The 13,512-nt window shown below is 38.3% G+C and overlaps 1 protein-coding gene across 3 annotated transcripts in view; it reads left to right on the top strand.

Annotated features, from left to right (window-relative positions):
- TANK (TRAF family member associated NFKB activator) overlaps window positions 1–13,512 on the top strand; it is a 94,573-nt gene that overhangs the window by 13,261 nt on the left and 67,800 nt on the right. Inside the window, exon 1 of one of the 3 annotated variants that reach the window (XM_047871647.1) lies at window positions 1,370–1,502. The exons of 1 other annotated variant lie outside the window; for it this stretch is intronic. Coding sequence is in view for 1 of the 2 variants with exons in the window: in XM_047871645.1 (XP_047727601.1) it covers window positions 1,860–1,867 (8 nt within the window). In the remaining variant the exon portion in view is untranslated. Of the gene's footprint in view, window positions 1–1,369; window positions 1,503–1,535; window positions 1,868–13,512 lie in introns of those variants that run through there. One more of the 3 variants, XM_047871645.1, reaches the window with a different exon arrangement.

The raw sequence follows: 13,512 nt of genomic DNA, 5'->3' as shown, positions 1-13,512 counted from the left end.
AAGTGAAGCAACCAGAACCTGATCCTCCTGCTCTAACAAAGAAAAACTACAATCCCAGGGAGCAAGATGCTGAGTTCCCATGAGAAGATACCACCTTCTAAGTTATATGGGACCATGTGACCAGAAAAAAGGGAGCTCAAGAATTCCAGGGCTGGGCTTGAGTCTTCAGAATGAAGAAAGAATCACTGACTGAAGACCTGTTCAGGCAGGGCTTGGCCAAGAGCCCTGTGTCGGGCTGTGTGCTGATAGGAGCCTGGAGCCTGCTTCAGATTCTGTTGTCTCCCTCTCTCTCTCTGCCCCTCCCCCGCTCATCCTCTGTCTCTCTCTCTCAAAAATAAATATTTATATAATAAAAATATTTTTTAAATTAAATAAATAAATAGGTAATTAATATGGAAGCTTCTGAGAGTGCTATATGCATTCAGTCAGATGAAATTATGCTCCAGTCAATGTGGAAAGTCCTAGACTTTAATGCTGTCAGGAAGCTTCCACATGTGCAGTAGTTTCATGCAAAGAATCCCAGGGAAAACCTTGATGGTGGCAAGAAGCCAGCCTGACATGAGGCTGTCAGGACAATATCTTTCATTTGCAGAACATTCTAAAATTTACCATGTGCTTTTGCTTACATTATTGGATTGACCATTCATCCAGCGAAGTAGGTTATCACTGTCTCCATTTGTCAGATAAGAAATTAAGGTTCATTAGGTTAAGCAACTTGCCTGAACCAGTAGGTATCAGAGCTAAAACTGGGAGTTCCAACATTTCTAGATGTAATGTCTAAAATTTCTATCTTGGAGAATATTCAGGCATGCCGAGGAAATGGAATAATGGGTAAGTCTTAATTCATGAGAATTTTCTATGAAGTTCTGCTTGTATTTACCAACTATCCAACTTTAGCAAGTATATTTAGTGAAAGGTGTTACAGTTGGGAAAAAGCCAAATGGGTGTGTGTGTGTGTGTGTGTGTGTGTGTGTGTGTGTGTAGTGCTTCTCAGTGTGGACCTTAACCACCTTAATCACATTTACATGAGGATTCGATAAAAATGCAGGTTCCAGGCTTCCGCCCACAACCCAGTTTGCTCTGAACTCTAAGATCTCTAGGGGTGAATTGGTAAATCTACGTCTTTAACAAGTCTGTCAGATGATTCTTGTGTATGCTAACCCACTTACAGGGTGATGTGAAACCTGGTTATTTTCTCTTTAGCAAAAATTCTAACCAAGGCCGGCAGGTGACCTTTAACCTTGACATTGATGGTTGTTGGCTGCCGTCCTTTTTCCTTTCCCCGGTGAGACGGGACGGGGCGGGGCTTGGACGGGCGGGGCTTGGGCGGGCGGGGCGAGTGTGGGTGGGGCGAGAGGGGTCTGGTTCGGCCTGGCCTGGTGGAGGGTGAAGGGTTAAAAGCTCCGCGCGCAGGCGCTGCCCTCTGAACAGGAACGGAAAGCAACTTCCGGTCGATTCACTCGGCCGGGCGCCGCGGATCCCGGGCGCGGAATCCCTGAACTGTGAGTAAGAAACTTCGCGAGCGAGTTCGTCTTTCGGAACCCGTCGAACACAATGGCGGGGAACTTGTGTGTGTGAGCGAGGGCGGTGCGCTGGTAGTACTGGTGCCGCAGGGAAAGAAGCCGAAGAGCTGCGGAGACAACCAGCTCTCAAGAGTGGAGAGGGACGTTGTGCGAGAGAAACCACCCGGGTGTACGTCCCAGAGCGGACCCGGGAGGGGTTTTCCGGGCCCGCGACGTCAGCACTGCAACGCTGTCCCCGCCGTGACGCCCCGTGGGGAGGGATCCTGCCCAACTCCGCGTCCAGCGCTCGCGCCGACTTGACCTATTCGCCGGGAGACAGGGGAGGCAGGGCTTGCGATGTCTGGGTGAGCAGTGGGTCCCGGCACGAGTGTCCCAGACTCCCTTCGGGGCAAGGGTTGTCTTCCGGAAGCTAGTATTATCGTGGTTATTCTTTCGAAAACTTTTAAATAGGTCTTTCTGTTCTTCCCAAGGTTGTTGCCTAATTCCGCTCTCTGCTTTCCTGTGGGGTGTCATCATAGCCGTGTCAATGAGAAGTGGGGTAACTTCCCCGAGGGTGACGGAGAGAATGGGTGGGCGAGGCGGAAAAAGCAAAAGCATACCCTACCCGCAGTGGGAACCATGCGTTACTTAGGGTCTCCACTCTCGTGCGAACAGAGACAACGAGTTACAGGTGTAAAAAGCTGTGCTTGTCAAGCGAAGAACGTAGGGGGAAGATACTCAAACCAAGGAGTGGGTGTGTCCCTTGTTATACTGTAACAAGCAAAAGTAGAGCAGCCTTGCTATGTAAAGTGTCATTTATCTCACCGATGCTTTTGACAAGTTATCCTAAGGGAAAAAGGGTAGTAACAGAAGTGAAGTGATATGAAAATGTAGGAAAATAAAATGATCTTCCTGCTTACCATGGTTGGAATACACATTTCAAATGTAGCAGAGAAGCAAGTACTGTATTCTGTTGAAAAATTATTTTCTCATCATTAGGAAGGGGTGGAAAACCCCAAAATGATACAACCATGTATAAAGCCATCAATTTCTAAAGAAAATGAAACGTTCTCAGGCCTTTCTCCAGTCGTAGGTACTCCAAGACCGTCTACATCTCTCTTATGTGCACAAAACATGTTATTTCGTTCTCTTGTGAAAGTGAGATTGTATATACATACTATTCTGTTTTCTGAATTTTCAGACCAAAAAATATATGGTGCAAGTCTTGCCATGCATAGCTCTATTTTATCTTAATGTCAGCATGGTATTCCTCTATCAGCATGTACCATAACATAGTTAACCATCTCTTAATCTGGTTTGTCCCTATATTTTGCCCATTATTATTCAAAATTATTTATCTGTATTTGATTAGAGGACAGATATATTAATCCTTAATGAAATATATGGCAGATATTTTCAAGAACTGTCAGTCTTTTGGTTTAAAATGCCCAGGTTTTGTTTTTGTTTTTTATCACTTAAGGCAGTTCCTACTCAAAAATTATTAAAATATTTTCCTATATTGCCTGTTAATTATTTTATAGTTTTTTATGCTCTACTCTTTAAAACATCTGAAAATTATTTTTGTACATTATATAAGATAGGGATTTAGCCATTTTTTTCTGAACTCATTTGTTAAAATCAATTCTTCCTGACTAGAAATACTACCTTAGTATAATAAATTTACATGGGTCTTTTATTATTATTATTATTCTGTCGCTTTGTTCTAGTTGTCTCTCCCTATACAAATACCAATCTCTTTGATTCTGGCATTTTTTAAGTAATTCCTACAGCAAGTCCTTCTTCATTTATCTTTTTCAAATTTTCTTGAATATTATTGCACTCATTTTGACATAAAATTTAAAGTAAACTGTTTATGTTTCATTAAAATCCTTTGGTCTGTCTTAGCTATTATATTCACTAAATACTTTGTGGCTGGTATGTAGGTGAGTGATTATACATCTGGCCGATTTTCTAAATTTATTAGTTTTAATAAATTGTCCCCCTTGAATTTTCTAGGAAAACAATCATTTAAACATAGTCTTATCTTTCTTTATACCTTTTTTCTTTCTTTGGTTTAATGAATTGCTAGTTTCTTCAGCCTAGTGCTGTGTAATCCAGCCTAGTGATATGTAATAACAGTGATTCTGGCCGTCCTTTTCTTATTTCTTAGTTTTTGGATACTTTTACCATGTCATCATTAAATATGGCATTTACTATTAATTTCCAATAAGTTCTGTTTATCAAGGAAGTGTCTTTAATATTTCTAGCTTACTAGGATTTTTCGAAAGAGTGGATTTTGGACCAAGGTTGTGTGTGTGTGTGTGTGTGTGTGTGTGTGTGTGTGTGTGTGTTTACATTGGCTAGCATATTGCGAGCAATTTTGAATAATAGATGTTGAGTGTTCATTTGGTCTGTATATTTCTTGTTGTTAAGATGATGTCTTCTCATTACTACTTAACTAAACATTTTTATCAGGAGTGAAAGTTGAGTTTTGTCATATGGCTTTTAGGCATCTGTCGTGACCTATTGTGTGCTTTTCTTTGACCTATTAGGATGATGGGTTATTTTAGTTGATTTCCAGTTTGTGAACCAACCTTACAGTTGATCATGGTGGAATATTTAAGCATATAGGTTCCTTTTTGGTAACATTTTTACTTAAAATTAGTAATTGGGTGTCATCTATAGTCCTCTTCTTCTGTATTATCTTTGCTAGAGTTTGATATCAGGGTTATGATGGTTTCCTAAAAAGAACTGAGAAGAGTTCCTTCTTTCTCTGCTGTGAAGTAGTTTAAAGAGCATAAGAGCCCTCTATTCTTTGAAGGTTCCTTTTTGGTAACATTTTTACTTAAAATCAGTAATTGGGTGTCATCTATAGTCCTCTTCTTCTGTATTATCTTTGCTAGAGTTTGATATCAGGGTTATGATGGTTTCCTAAAAAGAACTGAGAAGAGTTCCTTCTTTCTCTGCTCTGAAGTAGTTTAAAGAGCATAAGAGCTCTCTATTCTTTGAAGATCTGAAAGAATTAACTCATGAAACCATCTTGGCCTGAAAGTACTATTGTTCTTAAAATAGCAGCATCCACAGAAAAAGGCTCAGAACTTAAAAAAGCTAACAATCAGAAACTCCTCAGAGTAAATCCAAATAAATGAAAGAGTCTAAAATACCCGTATGTTGAGAACAAAGAAGAATTCTGTGTTTATCCTAGTCCTTTCTCTCTCCCACCTCTTTTTTTTCTCATGGTCAGAGAAAATGCTATAGGTAGACTGAGGCTGATAATAAAAGGTATTGCTGTCCTTTCCTCTATTCCAGTTATACTATAAAGAAAGTAAAGGGTGTTGCTTCTACATGGGCAAGTTCTTCTATGCCTTGAAGGAAACCAGGAGTGACACTCAACTGGGAAAGCATCAGTTTCACTTTGTTGTCATTAGCTTCCCAATTTTGTTGGGAAATTTCTTTCTTTAGAGGTAATAACCAAGCTTACATGCTACTGTAGCCAAATCCCATAAGAGGGTTTCAAAATGAGTTGGTGAAAAAAACATACAAGCTCAGCATGCCTGTACTTATTTAATATGAAGTGAAAATTATTAACACAGTCCAGATATGTGTGTGACAAGTGCACACACATAGAACAGGGATGGCTTTTAACAAGTACAAACCACCAAAGGCCACCTTTTTTCTAGACTAATAGTTTATATGTGGATAATAGTGTATTTTGTACTCTTTGGTAGAGTTATTACCTTTTTTTTTTTTTTTTAAATAGGCTTCACGCCCAGTGCAGAATCCAACACGAGGCTTGAACTCCTGCCCCTACAATTAAGACCTGAGCTCAGATCAAGAGTCTGACACTCAACCGACTGAGCCACCAGGCACCCCGAGTTATTACCTTTTATAAATGATTATTCCAGATACTTTTTGATCACTGTCAAGAATATGACCTTAGGCGGGTAATGTCATATAACAGTATACATCTGTAAACTATGGAGGACTTTAAGACACTCACAAGTGCTGTTTACAGAGAGATGCAGTCATTATCTGAATGCTTGCATATTGGAGTATTTTAACTGACTTTGTATCAATCTAGAAAAAAATAATTATTGACATGATTTGGGAGTGTGCCTTATAACAACGAAAGACTTTGCATGCTTTTTAAAATTGTGCTCATTATCTAAAAGTAAATGGTAAATAAAAATAGATAGCCTGTGGTATAAAACTTCACTATTCTAACTGTTCTGATGTGATGCATTAACTGATTAGCTGTTAACTACTGTTTGGTTTTTTGTTTTCTAACACCTTATAAACATCTGTATTACTGTTTAGTTTCACCTAGTTTGTGTTTCATTATATCAAGACAAGTTTGGGTTTCTGGTTCCTGTAGGATTTATGTTGTGGCTGCCATTCCCTTTTACTCGTGTTTCCCCCCCACCCCCCATTCTTCTATGCTTGCTGCTGTGGTTTTCAGTCATAGGTAGAGGGAAAGAAGAGGCTATTATCTAGAATAGGTAACAAAAATCTCTTTATAGTCTGGGACCAAGATTCTGAGTCATCTTCAAAAAAGGCTAGCAGAGAATATAAAATGAACTGCCTTGTGGGTGGATGGCTAATTAGTGTACAGTCTTTTGAACTAGGTGCAATATTTGACACTGTTCAAAAAAAATTGAGAAGGACTGGAACTAGGTTCTTTGAAACTGAAAACAAGCCTTTGAGACCTGTGTAATACATATGTCATAGTTTTTCAATCCCCAGTCTATAAAACATTTTTTTAAATTATGGTAAGATACATATTACATGAAATTACCATCATAACTATTTTTAAGTACAGTTTGGTAAGGTTTAATGCATTTGCATTGTTGTGCAACCAAGAAAAACATTTAAGGGACTTACTCTTTTAAGAAAAAGAGTCTGGGAAGTAAATAATGATAATCATTTATCTCACAAGGGAGATGTCCTGTATAGTAACTTGATAGTAACCTGAGTTTTCTTCCTTTTACACAGGGATACTCTCTTTGATAGTAATTATCAATACTAAATTATGAGAATAAACTGAGCAGTGGTAATCTGAAGTTGCTTTCACTTACTACCAACAGTTTTGCTTTGCAAAAAAAAAAAAAAAAAGTGTTGAAAGTAGATTGTGAACACAAGGTCTATCTTTTCAAGTCATTTCAGTAAGGCACTAACTGGGAATTGAGTGGACTAAGAAAAATAATGTAAGTTCCATTTTGATTGTTACTCAAGAAGTAGAAGTTATAAGAATCTTTGAAACATTTGCGTAGAATGAGTTATAGAAAATTATTCTCTGGAACAGCAGAACAAACACAACTAGGTAATTTGCTAGGGAGAGTGACTTGTTAAAAGGACAGAAATCAGGGACTGAGATCTTTTTAAGAAAATATTTCAAATTGCTTGAATAAAATCAACTATTGTGGGATATTTAAATGCATTTACTGTTCATGGCCATTTGTTATGTAGCATTTACTATAATATAATTTCATGATTTCATATATTTGCTGTCTCTAAACTAGAAATGTCTTTCCATTGATATTGATGTTTCTTGGTTTTTTAGAATCCTTATCTCCTTTTTGATTAACGTTTAAATCTCACAGATCCTAGGACATTTCATATTTGCTTCTCTTTCCCACACAGTCTTCTTTCTCTTGTAGTTCCCCCATCCAAGAATATTCTGCAGAGCACTGCTTTATATGACTTAAGAAAACAGATTTTTAATATTAAACAGTCATTTTAAACTGCATAAACCTCACCCCCACCCACCATTTCCAGATTTTAACATGGCCCTAATGCAGGAGAGGATACCCCTTAGGAAGCTGAGCAAGCTAACTGAGCAGTGCCATGTTTCTGTTCACATCGGGGTGGAATACCACATGTCATGTCCGGTTTTCTTTTGGTGTTACACTGATTGTACACTTCAACTCACAAAATTTGATAAACAGTCTGAGAGAAAGAAGTACTACTGGAGAAAAAAAAGGAAGTAAAGCAAAGCTGAAATACATGGGTGTGGTCTTTGGCTGTGAAATCTTTCAACTCTTAAAAGATAGCACAAAAAGTTTACCAAGTTTTAACATCCAGCAAAATGGAAACCTGGTCTGGGGAGCTTTTGGTTTGATGAGTAGGGAGTTGTCTTACCTTGTTTATCGTGATGCATTTAGCTAACCACCAGCTTATGGAAAAAATACAAAATCTAAATTCTAACACTGCTGGCTCAATGATATTTAAGTTTCTATTATTTCATCTGCCTGACTGTAACACACTAACAGTTGAGGTACAGCGTGCTATGGGTATATTGGAAAGTGAGACTACAAATGCAAACTGTCATTTTGGGAAATTGGCTGCTTATGTTAGGGAACTCTCTTAAAAGTGGGGAATGATTATAACTAAATGTTAGGAGTGACAGTTCTTATCCATTTCCCTTCTTCAAGTAGGGAAAACACACATACTTTTGCGTGTCTTTAAAATTTTACCCTAACTGTGTAACAGAGGATGTCCTTTTATTTAAGGGTATGTACTCCCGTTATTGACTCGTACTTTTGTTTCTGATACTAATTGTGGGTAAGGAGGCTAATACAGAACTAAAATACAGAAAAGACAGGGTGTATCTCTCACTAATTTATTTATCTCTTTTGCTAAGGTGGCAACTTTTCTGAAATAGAATGTGAATGCTTATTACTATTCGTACCTCAGAGGGTTGGAAAAGCAGGCGACTTTCTTTTCTAGGACAGAGTGGAAGAGGTAACTCAAGGTGATTTCCTCCCCCTGTCCCGAAACTGCATTGGATTTGAAGTGCCCTCTTACCACAAGTGTGAACCCTGGCAGAACACTTACATAGAAGTAGAATAGTCTCAGCAGTGGGGGAAACCCAGCAGAGGGGCCTTTCCCACCTTCCAAATCACCCATATTGTCTCTACTACTCGACAAAAAATAGACCTTATCAAAGCATTATAAATCATTCTGGGTGGAGGCGGTGGGAATCTGATACCTATAAGCCGGTGATTCTTTTCAAACTTGAAATCCCAAAATATATAACTAATCAAAGTTAAGTTATTCTGGTTTAGCTGGGCAATTGGTGGTGGAATGTTGTTTGGTTCACATACGCCCAGCCTCAGTAGAGCTCTGGAAGCACTACCACTTTGATTACTATTTTATTTTCTTCAGGATTGGTTAACTGTCACTTAGAGAATAATATTGGTTACCAAAGACAGCAAGCTTAAGATATTTTATCTATGAAGTAAGAAAAGTTCATTTAAAAAGAAGGTGAATGGGAGGAATTAGAGTAACACTTAAGAAGAATCAACATCCTGATAGAGGAGTCCCACAAAGGAATACAGAAAGAATGAAATTGGCCAAAAAATATTTGAAGAAAATTTCCCAGAACTGAAGGATGAACTTCCAGGTGAGTTAAGTATAAGATCAGGAATCAAAATGGCTCTAGACTTCAACAAAAACAAATGGAAGCTAGAAGAGTGCATAGCAAAGCTTTCAAAATTCTGTGGAAAAATTGCTTCCAACTTAGAATTTTTAACCTGGCAAACTATCAGTTAAATCTGAGGGTAGAGTAAAGGTATTTTCAGTGATGCAAGGTCTCAAAAAATTTTCTTTGCAAACACTTTCTCAGGAAACTGTTGGAGGGTTTAGTCCACCAAATGGGATGAGTAAAACAAGAAAGATGAAAATTTGGGATACTGAAAATGAGGGATTCAACTAGAGAGAGAGATGAACAAAGGGAATCCTCAAAATCAAGGTGAAAGAAGGTCTTGAGATGAAGGTTTACCTTCAGGCATAGAGATCAACAAATCTAGACTGAAGTCACAAAGCTCAAGGGGAGTTCCTCTAAGAAGGTGAAAATGGTAGAGTAACTGAAGTGTCTGAATGGATTGTATTAGTATGATGGGAAATAAAGTAAATAAAGTTTTTTCAGGGAAAGGTGTTTCAGGGAAGGGAAAGGAGTCATAGTATGGCTTACCAGTGAATAACATTGCATAGTTATAAGAAAGTAAAAGCTGAATGTTTATCTAACTATCCTCTTTTTAGAAGATATAACTATTTTGGGAGAATGGGGAGAGTATAAAGTTGCAGGTCAGGGCCAGGGAGTGGGGGGTTAAAAAGAGCTGAATCCTTACTTTGCATAGTGGGAAGAAAAGTAAAACTGAAAAATCAATAGTAGCAACATTAGTATGTTTGGAGATACAGAGATAAATACCAGAAAGAACCAAAAGAACTGAAAATTGTTGCCAAGGTGAAGCAGGAAATGGGGAGGGGAAAGAAGAGAGCAAGGGACTTAATGTTTTTCTTAAGCCTTGTGAAGATCTTTGACTCATTAAAATATAGATATGTATCTCTGTGGTTAAAAATAAAAACTAAATTAGAATAAGATGAGCTAGAGATTGGACTTTCATATTGGAGAGACCTGGAGTTATCTGGGTCTTGCATTTTCTAATTCTTTGACCTTAGTCAACTTACATAAATTTGAGGCTCAGTATCCTTATGTAGAAAGGGAAGGCAATTTGTGATCCTGCAATAGAAAAATTAAAATAAGGTACTTTATATAAAGCACGTGAGGCAAGCAATATTACCTCAGTAGGTATCGATCCTTACCCCCATCCCTGATGTTCTCTGTGAGGAAATACCTCCTTCATTGTTGGAATTGTTGTCATTCAAACAGAAATCTAAAATCGTCTTTTTGGTCCATGGCTGTGTGCCTTTTTGGAATGAAGTCATGTCATTGAGATCTATGTCCTTTCTCAACTATCTGTAGATAGTTTGAGAATTTAGATAGAATTGAAATGATTAGGGTATTGGTAGGGGGAGCATCGAGTGGAAAGGGCCATTGCTGCTTGGTGGGAGAAGACTTGGTCCCACTCAAATTTCTCTCTCAAAATGAACCTCAGTGCAAATGCAATCAATGTAGTCTCTTCCATTAATAGTGTTTCCAAGAGGAAACACTTGTCATATAAACTGATGAGTTGTGGAATTTTCACAGAACCAAGATTAACATTAGAGTGCTATTGCTGTGGGCCATCTGCCAAAGTATCAAAATACCTTTTTTCTTTCTTTCTTTCTTTTTCTTTCTTTCTCTTAAAGAACATCTTCTACCTTAGCAACTGCTATTTTTGTTTCCAAATTCTATATGCTTCTTCTGAAACAGTTCAAAAAGCAGATCATTGTGGAACACAAAGACACTTTATCAAAAGTCTGTTTCCCTGCCATGGTGCGTATTTGTACAGTGTTATACAGAATACAGGGCTTTACTAGTTATGAATTGACCCCCTGTGGCAGTGATCCTAAATTTGTCTTACATCCGCTTTTCCCCCTCTCCCCCGCCCCCCAAATTATCCAAGAGGTCTTGGACAGTGTTTACTGATCCGTTTTTTTTTTTTTTAAATCACCCTGGATGATTCTGTCAACCCATGTCCAACAGGATGTTCTACCCCAAACATCCTAAACTGGGGCAGATGAGGGAACTGAGGTCCACAGAAAGGTTAAATGACTTGTTTACTCTTACCTGTCAACAAGTTTGTACTCTGTACTCCTACATCTGATTTTATCTTTGGTTGGCTAAGCTTTTTAATTTTGATCTATAATGTTCAAATTGTCTCAATAAAGAAATGAATATATTTTACACAAGATGTTGTCTCAGTTAAAAATTAACTTTGGGGGCGCCTGGGTGGCGCAGTCGGTTAAGCGTCCGACTTCAGCCAGGTCACGATCTCGCGGTCCGTGAGTTCGAGCCCCGCGTCGGGCTCTGGGCCGATGGCTCAGAACCTGGAGCCTGTTTCCGATTCTGTGTCTCCCTCTCTCTCTGCCCCTCCCCCGTTCATGCTCTGTCTCTCTCCGTCCCAAAAATAAATAAACGTTGAAAAAAAAATTTTTTTTTAAATAAAAAAAAATAAAAAAAAAATAAAAATTAACTTTGGAATCTGCATTTTATAGCATCTTTTTGTTTCCAGATACAAAAAGAAGTGAAAGTGAAAAAAGTGAAAATTTTTAATAAGCTCTTGTTTCCTCACAGTAGGATAGCACAGCAAGTGTTACTTGGTCTGAATATTCACATTTGAGAAAAACTGGCCTTGAGGAGAGTGGAGACTTGGGTAATTTGGGCACAAATGCTGGTTTGAGAGGTTGGTTTGTCAGGATATCCAGGGATTTGGGGGTTTTATCTTCAGGAGTATCCAACAGTTGGAGTGAGAGAGTGTGTTGCATGGTATTGTATCTGATTTTAAACTTTTATCATATTATACATTTAAAGTCACACCCTAAACGTCTTGGGAATGACTGGAAATAGAGATCTGGAAATCTCTGAAACCTTATTTATTTTCCCATTGGAGTTCTCACAATTACTTCTAATAAAACAAGTTGTGACTTGCAAACATTTGCCCAGCAGCCTTTAGGTGTTCCTCAGGGAAATTAAAAACAAGGTTATGAAGAGCTGAGGAGTCCTGTGCCCGTGGTTAAGAGCACTGAGTACAGCTTTATAATTATGTAAGCTTTTGCCTTTTTCCATTTATCATTGGTAATATTCTCAACACTAAATGACTGCTCAGCAATTTAAACTGTGATTTAAGAGAAAACAGGCCTTTTTGTGAAAAGGTCCCCTGTCTCCTGAAGTTTCACTGTCTTCATAGAAGAGCTCTTTCATAGTGGTTTTATTTTGTTCTGATACAGTAAATGACTCAGAGATGCTGGAGGGGTCCCTAATCTGTTAACTCATGAGATTTTAGCTACTTCTTTTTCAAAAACAACTTTGCCTTTTATGAATCTTGTGCAGCCTGTGACATCTCTTATATTATTGTGGTCTGTGTAGGGGGACTTTTTTAAGATTACTGAAAATATTTTTTTTTCCCGACTCTTCTGGTTAGCACCAGAAGATAGGTACAAACCATCCTACTCTTGTGAAAGATCATTAGTAATGCTACTTTATTGTCACAGATTTGGCAGAGTAGAAGGGAGGAGACTTAAAAAAGATCACACAATCAGACAGAATTATTTTTCCTGTTACTCAGCAGCATGTAAGGGTTAACAGACCCTTTGGATAACATTCCTACCTATTTGCCTTTGTATAAGATAACAGACTTCTGCTAAAATGCCTTACTATTTTATGCATTCCCTAGTTTATTTACCTTCTGACATGACCTTGTCCAGATAATAAGTGGTCCTATCTTTTTTGCTTTATATTTGGAAGGAAAAGAGTGTACATTTTGTGACATGAAATGATACAATAATGGGCATTGCTTCTTTCTCTTTCCATTATTTTCTTTACAAAAATGTAGGGTTTTGTTTGTTGGTTTGTTTGTTTTTGGTAAAAAGATTAGGGCTTGGTTGACTGTCAAAGGACTTACCAGTATCAGAGGACTTTGAAAAGTCCTGGTATTTTGAAAAATATCGCTGGTGAACCATCTTCAACAAAGTCACCTGGGTTGCTTTGCTTATTGAAATGCATATTCCCATCCCAAGCCAGCTGATTTAGAATTGCAGGGACCTGAATGCTGCATTCCTGTGTATTGTGGACATCCATTTGGCCAACAAATCCTGTTGATTCTGACTTTGAAATGTCTCTTGAATCCATTCATCTTTCATTTCCCCTGCTCTAGTTCAAGCCCATCTTTCACCCAGAATACAGCAGTAGCTTCCTATAGATATCCTCACTTTGTCTCCAGGTTTGTATTCTACAGTGTATCCAGTTTACCTTTCTAAAATGTGTTCATCTCCTGCTTGAAAATCCTCCATTACTTCTTTTTTTTATAAAATTTTTTTCTAATGTTTATTTATTTTTGAGAGAGAGAGCATGACCAGGGGAAGGACAGAGAGAGAGGGAGACAGAGAATCCACAGCAGGCTCCGTGCTGTCAGTAGAGAGCTGAATGCAGGGCTTGAACTCATGAACTGTAAGATCATGACCGGAGTCAAAGTTGGACACTCGACCAACTGAGCCACCCAGGCACCCTAGTCCTCCATTACTTCTTAATGTCAGCAGGTTAAAACCTAAATTTCTTATAGTAACATTC

The sequence above is a fragment of the Prionailurus viverrinus genome, chromosome C1, assembly GCF_022837055.1.
Source record: "Prionailurus viverrinus isolate Anna chromosome C1, UM_Priviv_1.0, whole genome shotgun sequence".
Lineage (NCBI taxonomy): Eukaryota > Metazoa > Chordata > Mammalia > Carnivora > Felidae > Prionailurus > Prionailurus viverrinus.
Note: the sequence above shows the minus strand (reverse complement) of the source record. Positions and strands in the feature narration are given on the sequence as shown.